Source organism: Calidris pugnax, unplaced genomic scaffold (genome assembly GCF_001431845.1).
Source record: "Calidris pugnax isolate Ruff unplaced genomic scaffold, ASM143184v1 scaffold113, whole genome shotgun sequence".
NCBI classification, from domain to species: Eukaryota; Metazoa; Chordata; class Aves; order Charadriiformes; family Scolopacidae; genus Calidris; species Calidris pugnax.
The window spans coordinates 1,978,307-1,991,312 of record NW_015090879.1 but is presented as its reverse complement, the minus strand read 5'-3'; the positions used below and the strand labels follow the sequence as shown (position 1 = coordinate 1,991,312).

The 13,006-nt window shown below is 53.2% G+C and overlaps 1 protein-coding gene across 1 annotated transcript in view; it reads right to left on the bottom strand.

The window, feature by feature from the left end:
• The window catches only part of TFAP2E (transcription factor AP-2 epsilon (activating enhancer binding protein 2 epsilon)), a 30,355-nt gene that overhangs the window by 5,897 nt on the left and 11,452 nt on the right, over positions 1-13,006 (bottom strand). The window contains exons 5-6 of the mRNA XM_014946453.1: positions 3,045-3,263; positions 270-498 (exon numbers count right to left, since the gene is read on the bottom strand). Of these exons, the coding sequence (XP_014801939.1) occupies positions 270-498; positions 3,045-3,263 (448 nt within the window). The remainder of the gene's footprint in view (positions 1-269; positions 499-3,044; positions 3,264-13,006) is intronic.

Sequence of the window (13,006 nt, the reverse complement as noted above, 5' to 3'; positions counted from 1 at the left end):
GGGGGGGGGGGGGGGGATTATAATTCAATTAATGCTAAAATAACTGTAACCAATCCCAGATTAAGCTTTTAGGTTTGAAGGGGGAGAAGAAAAAGCAACCAAAATGCTGTTCCCCAGTAACCACACACCAGAATTTCTCCTCTCCATTAATCCCAGGGGTGAGAGCTGGTGCTCAACACAAAGTGTGCGTTGGTGTTGCCCCTTGTATTTCAGCACGTGGCACAGCCCCGTGTCCTTGGGGTGCCCCGGGGCTCCCAGGAACCACTTACCTGCGGAGGACTCCTCCGAGGAGAGAGGCGTTGAGACACTCGGGGGGAGAGAGCCTCCTCTGCACCTCCCCGACCGTCACCTTGTACTTGGAGGTGGAGCTGAGAAGGGAGAGGCGGCCGGGCACGGAGCAGAAGACCTCGTTGGGGTTGGTCACCCCTCCGATCAGGCTGTCTTTGTTCATCGAGAGGGTGGAAATGGTGGTGCCGTTGGCCTTGGAGGGGATGGGCACTGGGAGATAAGGGAGGGAGAGAGAAGAGACCGTGGTTGAGAGACTCCAGAGCCAGGGACGCTGCTCGGTGACTCTCCTGGCAGCTTTCTGGCCCCCAGCACCCGTGGCAGACGTCAGCAGGGCTGGCAGGGATATCTCAGTTAGTTTCATATTTTCCCCAATAAACGAAGGGAGGTGAGGTGATGAAACTAAATTAAAGAAAGGAAAAAAAAAAAATAACTAATGGAAGAAGCCTGGACTCTGCTCTCGCCTGCCTTCCCACGCCTTCCAGCTCTACTGTTAATTAAACCCAAGTTTTTGGGCTGCTCTCCCGGAGGGTTAAGGACTGTCTGCAGCATCGCTGCCCGGACCTGTGACCAGCCTCCCCTCCCTGTCTCCTGGGGTGCCCGGGGAGGTGGGTGGCAGCGGTGGCCGTTCCTCTCCCGGCTCAGGGATGGGGTGGCAGCCACAGTCTGGGTCCAGGCACACGGTCCCAGGGGGCAGGATGGGCAGCCACCACCTCCACACCCAGCAGAAACCATGCCAGGCTGGCTGAGAGCCGTGTTTGCCAGCACCAGCCCCCAGGAACCCGGGGAAAGAGTTTCTTTGACTTCAGCTTTGGGATCAGCCCCACAACAAGCCACAGCCCTGAACTTCCATCATCCCTGGCTTAAAAGGGCAGCTTGAGAAAATCAAACCCCGTTAATCCAGCACAGAATTCCTTTAACTTAATGGGCAAGAGTTGGTTAACACCAGGGGTGAGGTGGGCAGTGGTGCTGCAGCATCACATCGGGCCCTGGCATCACACCCGGGGGGGGTGGGCACAGTTTTCCCTTATGTCATTCCAGTCAGAAACGTTCTCAGACGCAATAAAGGTTTATGGGTTAAAACCGTGGCTGAAACCTGTGCCAAATCTCTCCGGCTTTTCTGTTCTGAAATTAATAACCAAATTAACCCTGAAAAGAAAAAGAAAAAAAAAGCCCAACCGAAAAAAAACCCCAACAACCAGGTTTTGAAAGAATCCAAAGAGGACTGGAAATGCCAAGGCTCCAGATCACTCCAGCCCTGGCATTCCTCGTGGCTCCTCAGTAATGACTGTTCCACAACACACATTCAGATGGTTCCTGCAAGTAACGCAGCAACGAAAGCCAGGGCGAGATGAGGTTTTATGAAGGAAATACACATGCCCAGAATGAAAAAGAAAAGCCGAAAATTAACTGGGGAGGGGTCCGTAGGCTGGACCTATTAGTGGGCGCTTACAATCAGCATATTGTAAATACAGCTCAACAACTTGTTAGTGTGGCAATAAAAAAGCAGCACATGGTACATAAAAACGGCCAATGTTTTAAGACTAAAAGATGAATGGGAAGGAGTTAAGGTACATTAAGTTTCCTCTCAGCATGAAACACGGACCAAGGCAGGGGATGAAGGGCAATATGGACCAGTGCCCCACTGGAGACAGCCACGGCCACGCGGGGCTTTGCCACCACTGCAGCTGGTGGAGGGATGTTCAGGGAAGAGCAAATACAGGAACATCACCGTGCCACGCAGGAAACCAAGCTATTTCCAGGATGTGGCAACTTCAAAGCTCCCCTCCGCAGGCCCAGAACAGGTTCTGTTTGTCTCTAGGGGTCACCCTTAAAATAAAAAGTCAGAGTGTGTTTCACACGTAGCCATGCAGCCCTGCCAGGCGTGTGGCACGTCCGGGCACCCCGCAGACCTGGGTTCTGCTGCAGCAAGGGCCACCCCCAAACCAGACACCCCTGGAGATTATCAAACACTTTGTCTGAAAGGAGCTCTGCATAATTTACATATTCTGTTCATTTTGTGCATGCCTGAAGCCGTGCATCCCCCGCCGCATGCGGGGCTGGGACCTGGGACCGGGCAGCCATGCAGGGGAGCGGGGCATCGTGCCTTCACCACGCGTGTCCACGACACATGGCATGTATGGAGGAGGCAAACCCAGCTGGCACCAGTGGGAATTAACAGCGGAGCCTACGGAAAACCGGGTTGGGGATGGGTCTGACACAGCTCCCAGGGAGGGGACGGATGGGCAGGGCGGTGGATGGATGCCGATGCGCAGCGGGGCGATGACATGGAGACACCACAACACGTTTGAAACATGGACTGGCACGTCTAGGAATGTCAGAAACAAACCCCCCGAAGAGCTGTGACCCAGTGCCTGCTGCTGCCAGGATGTGCCCAGAGCAGGCACCTCCGTGCCACCAGCCAGCCCTGCGGGCACGTCACAGAAGGTGACCCACTGGCACTGCTCTTCTGCCTCCAGGTCCCCATCGTGGCCAGAGCCCCATCACATTGGGCACACGTGGGCATGAGATGGGGTCAGCGGCATCACGGGGGGGTTGCACCCTCAGGGGGATGGGGAGGGAGGAAGGGAAGGGGTGACAGGCCCTTCCTGCAGGGGTTTGTGGCAGCGCTGGGAGCTGAGCCGGTCTCTGGAGTCCTGTAACAGTGCTTCATCCATTAGACAGCGTTGCCTCAATACAACAAGAATAAACACAGCCACGTTTGCCATTAATTATTAATTATTGTTATTTGGCCTCACCTGCTGCTGTTTGCCTGGTCTGATCTGCAGCTTGTTTGCCCATAAACATGCTGCAGGAGGGAGACAAGCTACCATTAAAGCCTGACAGCTTTGTTTCCTTGGCTTTGGGGGAACCAAAATTGTCTCTGGTCATCTGAGTAAACCAAAAGTCCCCCTCGATCTTCAGCTGCTGCTTTCCTGTTCCCGCAAGCAGCAGGTGATCGGAGCACCTGAGCCAGCCTGCAGACAAGAAGGAAGCATGAGACCGTTGTGGGTGGGCAGGGGGCACAGCCCGTAGCCCAACGCCCCGGCGCACTGGCCACGTGGCCAACCCCTGCGCCACACAACCCTTCCCAACCCAGATGGGTGCATGCAGGCGGCCGGCCCCACCACGAAGGGCCACGTGCCCCATGGAGAGGGTCCATCCCAGCCAACGGGGCAGAGAAGTGAACCAGTGGGGCAGAGGATGGGGTGGAGGGGTTCACCACGAGGTTTCGCTGGGTGCCAAACAGCCACAACGCGAGCAGGGGGCTCTCGGTGCCACCGGGCCCCAGCAGAGGAGCCACCTGAGCCCCACACATGGTGCTTTGAAGCTGGGAATGGAAATGTCACATCGGTGTCACTGCACAGGTCACCCCTTCTGAGGTCTCCTGGGTTTGGCCATGGAGATGCCCGTCCTCGACACGCAACAGGACAGTGCCTTTCCCTCAACAACCCAGCCCTTACCCTGGTCACCCCCATGGCAGCGGCTTGGGCAGGCTCAGCTCCCACTCGTGACCGTGGAGAACCATGTTTTCACCAAAAACACACCCCAGAGATGCTTGTCCATACAGTGAGGGACCAACACATCGCACAGGCTGACGAGGAAAGGGTTAGTGGCTGGTGCTCAGGTGCTTGGCCCCCTCCCAGCCCTGCCTGATGAGTGGGACGGGGCTCAGCTGGGTCCCCCCACCCCAGGAAAATATAAAGGGCTGAACTTCCTCTGTGAGGCTGTGTTTGGGTTGATTCAGCCAAAGAAAGGAGAAGATGAGGATGTTGGGGTTTTAGCAACAGCTCAGAAAACTCTTGGAGAGTGTAAGGTCTTTTTCTCTTACTTACATCATTATTATTTCCTAATTTCCCCTGTGTGAGCTCCACAAGCTGTGTGATAGGTGGGTGAAGGGAGGGGACCCTGCAGCAGCACTGGGGGAAGACTGTTCCCAAAAACTGGGATCTGCAGCTGGACCCACTGGTGCCAGGAGCCTCATGGCAAAGACACCACTGAACTGGGAGAACGTGAGGGTGAACATCCGTGCTCTGGTACTGCCTGACTTCTTTATACAAGAAACTGGGGGCTTTTGAGAAAATGAGCTGTTGTGTGGGTTAGTGTCACCCCGGGAGCTGGGGATGGTGGGAGAGGGACCAAAGCCCTGGGCACAGCCCTGGCAGGGTGAGTTACTGGAAAGTAGATGTGTCTGCACAGGGCAAAGCTAAAACAGAAAATAAATCTTAGTCTGTTCCCTGAGATCCCTTGTTTGTTGAGGTTTGGGTGCTTCACTTTGTCCCTCTAAAGTCTTTTTTTTGCTCTTTCCTTTAGCTGCCAGATACTCCTGAGAGGTTTTTTCCCCCCCACCATGGGAGCGTTGTTTAGTTCAGATTAATCCTGCTGCTTTTAATTCAGCAAATCAAGGAGCCTGGACTGGTGCTGCTGGTACTCAGCTCCTCCTGTAGAGAGGAGCTCAGCTGTGGATTTCACAAACTGAAGCCTTTTGCCCTGGGGAGCAGTGGGGCTGGATGCAGGTGAGCACCACGGGGCTGCACAGGACCAGTGTCTCAGGGATGGGATTTGAAAGGGAAAACTGATTTCGAAACAAAGTTCTGCTGACAGACCTCAAAGAGCTTCACATGTCGCTAATCCCCAGCCCAGGGCTGGGACGGGACCAGCCACTTAAGTCATTAACTGGCTCCCGGTGCCTCGGTGAGCTGGACCATTATTGCTACTAGGGAAAATTGAGGCACAGAACAAGTTAAATGATTTACCAAAGATCGGGTGTATGGGCATGATCCGAATGCCTGCGCTTCTGGTCTGTGGGAATGCTTTTTATAAGGAATCCAGGCTTCACAGCACTTCCTAATGCCTGGGAACAGCTACAGAGCACCCATCAAGTGTGGCCTCTGCTTTTATTACTCCAGGCTTTCTTTCTAATGCTGTGCAGTATTTGTCACTGTGTCATCTTGCCTCCTGATGCTCTTGTATTTTGAAGTCTGAGAGGGGCAGCGTGGCAATCCCAGGCGCAGGATGTCTTCCTGAATGAGGGGAGGGAAACTGTCCCCATTTCGTCTGTGTAACGTCACAGGGAGCGTTTCTTGGGGCTCAGCACCTCGCTGCCTCCTTTCATGTTGCAGGGCAGGTACCACTTGGAATACACCATACATTTCAGGAGAGCACTGAGCAGCAACGTGGAGTGACACAAACTCCGGAGTGGGTGGCCTGTCCTGGTGCAGGGACTCATGGCTTCATCTTCCCTTTGAACCCACGAGGCTTGTGATCTTCCTTCAGAGGTGCCTTGTTTTGTGCCAAGTTGGACCTAGTTTGTCTTCAAAACACACCTTGGGTGTAGCTGTCAGACGATGGAACTCACAACTTCATGTGCTGTGGCGTGAAAACCCCTGATTCGGAGAGAGGGAGATTCCAAAACAGGTCCTGCTTTCCCAGATCAGCAAAGGCTTCCTCCCTTGGCTCTCCTGAGCTGGGGAGCACCCTGCCCATGTTGTTCCCCTGTGCAGGCAGCAGCCTGGGGGTGGCACAGAGTCCTCAGGCTGGGGTGTCCACAGCTGGGTCCCTGCTCTGCCAGGGAATCATTTTATGACACTGGGCAAGTCAACTCCCTGGTTTGGGCTTGACTGTCTCCAGTGACTAAATGGAGATAATAATATCTGCCTGGGAGGGGTGCTGTGATACCTAATTAAAACTTGCCAAGTGATCCCAGGATGAAAGGTTTCTCCAGGTGAGAAGCCCCTGGGTGGTAAAGGGAGCCAGAAGGAGCTGGTCCAGCACCTCAGCGTGGGATGTGAAGATGCTCCTGGGAGAGGTGGACACCCCTGGAAAGGCAATTCCCCTGAACACGAGGTGCTGACACTTCCAGCCACGCTGGGGGTGTGATGGGGTCCCACAGCCTTGGTTCTGTGAGGGCTTTTCAGGAGGTACCAGGCAGCAGGGGGAGAGAAGAAACACCCCTCAACTGGTGATTGCTCAGTTGTGACACAGTTGATGGAGGAAGGAGCTTTGTGCCTTCAAGGTGTCCCAAGATAAGCCATGAAGTTTCTGATGCTTTTGTTCTGCTTTGCAGAGGTGGGTGCCTTGGTTTTTTAAGTTCCAGGTACAAAGAAGAAGGAGGAGGAAAAGAAACCCCTTCTTCAAAGGCTTTTACCCAGGGAGCTGGAAAGTCTCGGAGAATTTCCTGCTTTTCCCTGAGGAGTTTCAGCACAGACTGACCTGCATCCCTGTGTCTCTGCCATCGGCCAGGCTGACCATGCTCCATCCCTGAGCTGCCGTCTCCTTCCCTCTCCTTCCCCATCCACATTCACAAACACTTGTGTCTGAAACCTCCACTGTGATTCCTGGAAAGAGCCACTTTTCCGTGTAAATGTTCAGTGCAAAAGGTGGATCTGCAGCCCAGGCTCAGGCTCTGCCTGTGGGAGCTGTGGGATCACCACCAGCCCCTCCTGGGGATTCTTAGGGGAAAAGAGATTTTTTTTTTTTTTTTTTTGCCTACAAAAAGAAAAAAAGACGTACTGACTCATTTCCATCTGAGACCCGTGCTGCCTGCCTGCAAAATGATTTGTAAGCAGGAAAATTTGTGGTACTTGGAAATTGAATTGCTTATCGTGGTGTTATTTGTTCAGTTCCTTTTCCAGCTGGAGCTGGGGGTGCTGCGAGGGGAAAAACAAGTCCAGAGGGAACATGCAAATCGCTGCCCGTCTTACAAGTCTGTTTTCTTCTCTCCTCAGATCCATTACAGGTAAATCCTCCTCCTCGGCAGCGCCGAATCCCTGGATATTGGAGCTTTTGTTGCAACATCTCTTTCAGAAGTGGGAGTGTGCCACAGCTTAGATCCCATTTTAAAGGGGTATCAGTTAATCCTTTTAGGAGTCTACCTGGGACAAAGCCATCTCTCACCTTCAGGCACAGTACTGTCTCCAGTCACCCCAAGAGCATCTCAGCCCCCCGGGTCTCTCTCTGGGGGGTCAGCTGTAGGTCCAGGGCAGCCCCAGAAGACTCTGCTCGTCCTGCCCTGCGAAGGGGCACCAGGCAAAGCTGTTTTGGCTGCTTCTCACTGCAGCTGCTGGGATTTTGCTTCCACGATATTGCAGGTCTGATGATGACAGCCCTGAACCCCCTCCCAGGTTTTTTTTCCCCCCAGTAGATGGGGGTCCCACAGCTCTGCCCTGCACTGGAAGCTCTGATGCTTGTGCGTAGCCCCTGATGAAAGGTGCTCCAGGAAGGTGAGGGATTGCTGCTGTCTTTCAGGAAGAGCTTTCCATGAGCTAATCTAACCTTCGTTTGAATGTCTCTGATGTAAATTATAAGACGAGATACATACATAAAGAAGTATCTGCATGTGGGTGTGAGCCAGAGGCTCCTACCATCCCTTTAAAAGCCCCTTTTTGCCGAGGAGGTGCTGCAGAGTTCAGCTGCTCCAATTTCCTGGTGTTTCAGCAGAGAGGTATTTATTGATGGTCCAGGGAAGGAGGTCAGTGCCATCAGCTATATTTCAAACCCACAGCCTGTAATTATCCTTTCTTCCTAGAGGGGATTATACAGGTATTTTCTTTATCTTGAATGCACAACCTGCACCAAGTCCCCATGTCAAAGAGCCTCTCTAGGAAACGCTGTAATAGGCTCCGAGGCCTTTTCAAATGGAAGGATGGAAAGAATCTTGGTGGTGTGGGGTTTTTTTTTTTTTATCTCAGGGCTTTCCAGATTGCTGAGTCCTGATAGGGAAATGGATCTGGGACCCTCAGAAGGAGAGAGGGAGCAGGGATACAACTCGGCAGCTTCAAACTATTCCCACGAGAAAGCAAATCAGGCTGGGTCCCATGCCTATGCAAAGCTCCTGCACTTAACATTTTGATTCCCATGCAAATCAATACATCAGGATATGAACTAAATGCTGAGGTGCCATGTGACATTAATTGCATTTTTCTTTCTGTGCCTCTGTTTTGCCCAGTGAAGTACCTGCCCTGTGTCGCTGCAGGTGTCTCCTGGGGAGCTTTGTGATGGATCGATGGGGCAGGAGGGTTCAGCCTCCCCGAGATAACGGGGGGCCTCCCCGAGATAAGGATGGTACCTGCTCAGTAGTTTGTGTTTGATAGGAATGGGCCAATCAGTATAACGATAAAATTTACTCAGAGCTCTGCAAAAGCACCCTGTGCTCCTTCAGGACTGGGAAGAGGATTAGTAAGCAGTTTGCAATTAATAATTTCAGGTAATGCCTTTCCCTGCTTTACCCTTTAGGAATGACTCGACCTCAGATGTGCTGCTTGCTCAGAATATTCTGTGAATTTTTCAGAAACTGCTCCCAAACAATTTGTTGTGAGTTCCCACACGTTTCCCTGCTGAACTTTGTTTGATGGATGGGGCTGTGCTGGCTGGGGACACTCCGAGGCAGCAGCCTGAGCAGTAACCTCAGGAGTTACCCTGCTGGAAAGCAGCAAATATTAATGGCTAAATTGTCCTGATGAGGGAAACCCAAACGCTTGAACCCTCGCAGGAAGCGAATGCAAAAGGATTTGGATTCCACTTTTGAATGCCAAAGTGTATTTGCAGTGGGTTTTGCTGGCACCACGCGCCCCATCCCCTCCCCAAAGGCTGAACTTCTCACTCCCCACTTTGTGACTTCATTCAGAAAGTCAGTTTAGGGCAGCAATTCAGATTATTTCATTCCCCCTTCTTCAAAACTCATTTTTTTGGCTGAGTCTGCAGCTGAGCTGTTTCCTATCTACATCAGAAAACTTACAAGTGATTGAAATTCAGTTCAATTATGAGCTGCTCGGGATGGACTGATGTAACTCTGCCTCTGTTTTCACAGAATCCCTGCGTTTCACAGCACAAACCACGCAGGTGTTGGGAACACAGAAACTGAAACGGGAGCCTGGAGAGCCCGAGGATTTTGGCCAAAGGAGCCAGATCCCAGCACTGCTCCGTGGTGACACCAAGGCAAGTTTCTCATCCCATGTCCCCGCTCTGCCCTGTGGCATCAACCAGCACAGGTTTATTCATTTAGCAGCACAAACTCCCATTACATTTTGGCAACCAGTCTACGGGATCTTTATGTGTTTAAACAGTATAATCCATTTTACAGTAACATGCTTGAGAGGTTTTCCCTGTATTCCCTATAGAAGCGCCTGAATTTGTGTGGCTTGGATCTACATAATCATCTAAAAGGGGAGAACAAAGATGCAGTGTCTCTTGTGAACGGCGGCGGATCCCACGTAAGCCACGGCACTGTTGCTATCAATTTGTTAAAATGTATTTAGATTATTGAAGGGCAAAAGACCCTTCAGCAAAGATTAGACATAAAAAATAATGGGGGGGGGGGAAAATTTGCTTCTCTTCATCTAGAACTTGCCACCAATGCTCAGAGCGTGCGGGAGGGTTTGGCTGAGCATCCCTCGGAGGGCAGGGATGTAGCTGTGGGTTCACCTGCCCTTCTGGAGCCATGGGCTCAGCTGGGGATGGCTCTGGGGAGAGGCACCACTCTCCTATGACCACAGCAACAACTTTTCCTTGCCGGGAAGATGCCCTGGGTTCCTAAGGCCTGTTGGGGTGTCTGGCAAAGCAGAGGTGTTGCTGCCCAGTGAGCACCATGTTCCTGCCAGGGCCACGCCAAGAAACCCTCTGCAGAGGCTGGGACCCACCCCGGAGGAGCCTCAGGGAAGGAGCAATGTCCAAAACTCCCACTGGGCACAGAAATAGTGTAGGGAGAACCCAGCTGGTGGTGCAGGAGCATGTGGGTGACAGCGGGGCAGCTCCTGCGGTGTCTACAAACCCTCTGATGATATTTATTTCAATGGTGGCCCCCATCTCTTGCTCACTCAGATCTTGTGCTTGAAGCAGCCCTGAACACGGTTGGTCAGATGCATGGGGCCACTTTGGGGCTCCTGGGGAGCCCTGGGGACACACCATCCCCACGCAGCCACCTCCCTGGGGACACCACTTGCTCCCCAGGACCTGTCCGACCAGTCTGGAGGGAATAGGGCCTGACCCCATGCCTGGGTCCCTGGCGCCTCGGCACTTGGGTGACTGATGCCAGATAAATGCCTGAGATAGAGGGTGGGGAGACTCGGCCGGGCTGGAATCCCAAGCACGCACCGCAGGCGCTGCCCTGGCTTTTGGGGCTGCAAAGGTGAACCTGCTCACAGCTCCCCTGTCCCACCCCAGAGCCCCCCGAGCCGCAGGAACACCCTATTCTGGGATATTTAATTGCAATGGGTAGTTTGGGGCTCCCTTCTGGCAATTCTTTCTCACTCCCTCTTGCTTCTCTGCTCTTTTCCACCAAGGCCCAGCACTTAAACCTCTCCCCGAAACCCAGACACAGCAGAGCTCAACAGGGCATGGAGACGAGAGCTGAGGATGCAGCAGCTCCAAGCATTATATCCACATTCGCTAATTAGTTCCTCCATTAAGAATTAAAATAAACAAACAAGTGGAAGGACAGCAAGAATGAGTAATTCCCCAGGATCACACAGGAAAGGGTGGGATGGTTTAGTGGTTAGGGTGGTAGTCTAGGACTTCAGAGAGCCTCGTTTAGGCTCTTCAAATAATTAAGACAGATTGCAAACATATTTTTTTCTGAGATCATGTATCTTGGAATATTACTAAACGGGGAGGAATGGTCTGTGTTTGCTTCTGCTCTGCTGTGGGTTTGTGTGACCCCGGGCTGGAGGCACACGAGTGAGTCCCTGTGGGTCTGTCTGTGTCTGTGCTGCCGTGGGGGTGACCCGGGGGACCCCAGCGAGACACATCCCTGCGTGGCACTGCCTGCAAAGTGACAATCTCAGTGCCACCTCCTTCATGAGCATCACAGGGTGTATGTCACCCAGATGAGGCTGCTCCTGGTGGCCCCACTACCAACACACCCCTATGACCCACATCCTGGGGGGGTGGGAGCGTGTGCTGTGCCCTTCCCCAGACGTTTTCATGCCTTTACACAGGTTTTCAAATTACAGGGGGAGAACACAGGGTGATCAGGGACAGACAGCCCCTGGTGACCCCTTTGCCCACGAGCATGGACGGCTTCAGCCCTGCCAGCCCAAAGAGCATCGGCCAAACCACTGAGCTGCAAAAATAGAAATCAAGGAAGAGCTGCCCAGAGCATCCCTGGTGCTCACTCGGAGCTGGAGGAGCCTCACCTGGGGTCCAGCTCCTGAGGAGAGGTGCTGCTGGTTTGACGCATGCTAAAAAGCAACCCAAGCTGGCTTTTCTGAACCTAGCCTTCAAGAACTGCTCTTTACTTCTAACGAAGAAAAAAAAAATTCATTTAAAAACATCTAATTAAACAGTAAGTCATGACAAGGTACATGAAACTTGGAGATAACACATGCCTGGGAGGCAGCGGGGAGGTTGAGACAAAGCCCAGCGCCTTCACCGGCACCCGTGTGTGTTATCTCCCATGAACACACACCTGGTTTTATCCTGGTGCAATTATAGGACATTAAAAATATAATTTTAATGGAGGAATGGTGATCTGGATGCAGTTCAGAGTAAAAAACTTTCTTTTAAGTTTCCCTGTTTGATTAGTAGGTGTTCCTGCCGCGCACACGTGTGTGTGCGAGGGAGAAGTGCCCGGCCAGGGAGGTGTGTGCTGGGGTGAGGGCTCTGCCTCCTGCCGTGTGTGCGAGGGCTTGTCTCAACTTTAAAGCCTTGGTGAGCAGCACGAAGGCAGCAAAAGCCTCCAGTCAAGACCCAGCTTGTCCCAGGTGAGCCCCTTTTCCCCCTCCCTCAGCAGACAGAGCTGGGGGGGGTGGGTGGCAGAGCTCAGGGTCCTGTCTCTGCTGCCCCCCAAGCACCACCACCCACAGCATGGACCTTCTTAGAAAAGACATGTCTTCACAGCCCCGGGTGTTTTAGAGGATGACCTCATTTATTACCTTGCTCGTCACAGGAAATGATGTTTATCTAATCTACCATTCTTTCAGGAATCTTTTTTTTTTTTTTTTTTTCTTTCCCTTCTCTGCCCCATCTGGCTTCACGCGGCATTTTGTGCGGCTCAGTTCCTCCCCAGGCTGAGAGGAAGGAGAAATGGCCCCACCACCATCCCATCACCCAGGTTTTTTTTTTTTTTTTTTCCTTTCTCCCTGCCCCATCTGGCTTCACGCAGCATTTTGTGTGGCTCAGTTCCTCCCCGGGCTGAGAAGAAGGAGAAATGGCCCCACCACCACCCCAGCACCCGGGTCCCACCAGCAGCCCTGTGGGCGAAACCCAGGGGGGGACTTTCCATCCAACCCTGGAGCTCGCGTGCGAGTGGATCTGAGCATCTCGGGCTTCATCTCCCTCCTCTGCTGCATTCTTTAGGAGTGACAGCTACTTCTCCCAGCATTTCTAAATGTGGGCTCGGAGCACTCCGAGGCACAGCTTTTCCCTCCGTCTGTCCAGCATCCAGCCAAACAGGTCCACATTCCTCAGCAGAAACGCTAGCGCGGCCGCCGAAAAGCCTGGGATGGAAACTCCAACCAGTCCCAACCCCCAGAGCGAGCGCAGGGACCCCATCCTGCTCCCTCAGCCCCAACTTGGAGAGTCCAAGGCCCCACCAGCTGCCCTGCACCCCTGGGCCCTGCACCCCTGGGCCCTGCACCCCTGGGTGCCAGCCCCAGCCCACGCTGGCTACACCCCACTCCATTTGGGCTTGTAAAATGCTGCAGCCAAAAGCCTTGCCCCCGAGCAGGGTGTGCAGGCCCCCCCCCCGGCCCTCCTCCAGGCCCCCCCGCCCCCCCAACCCCCC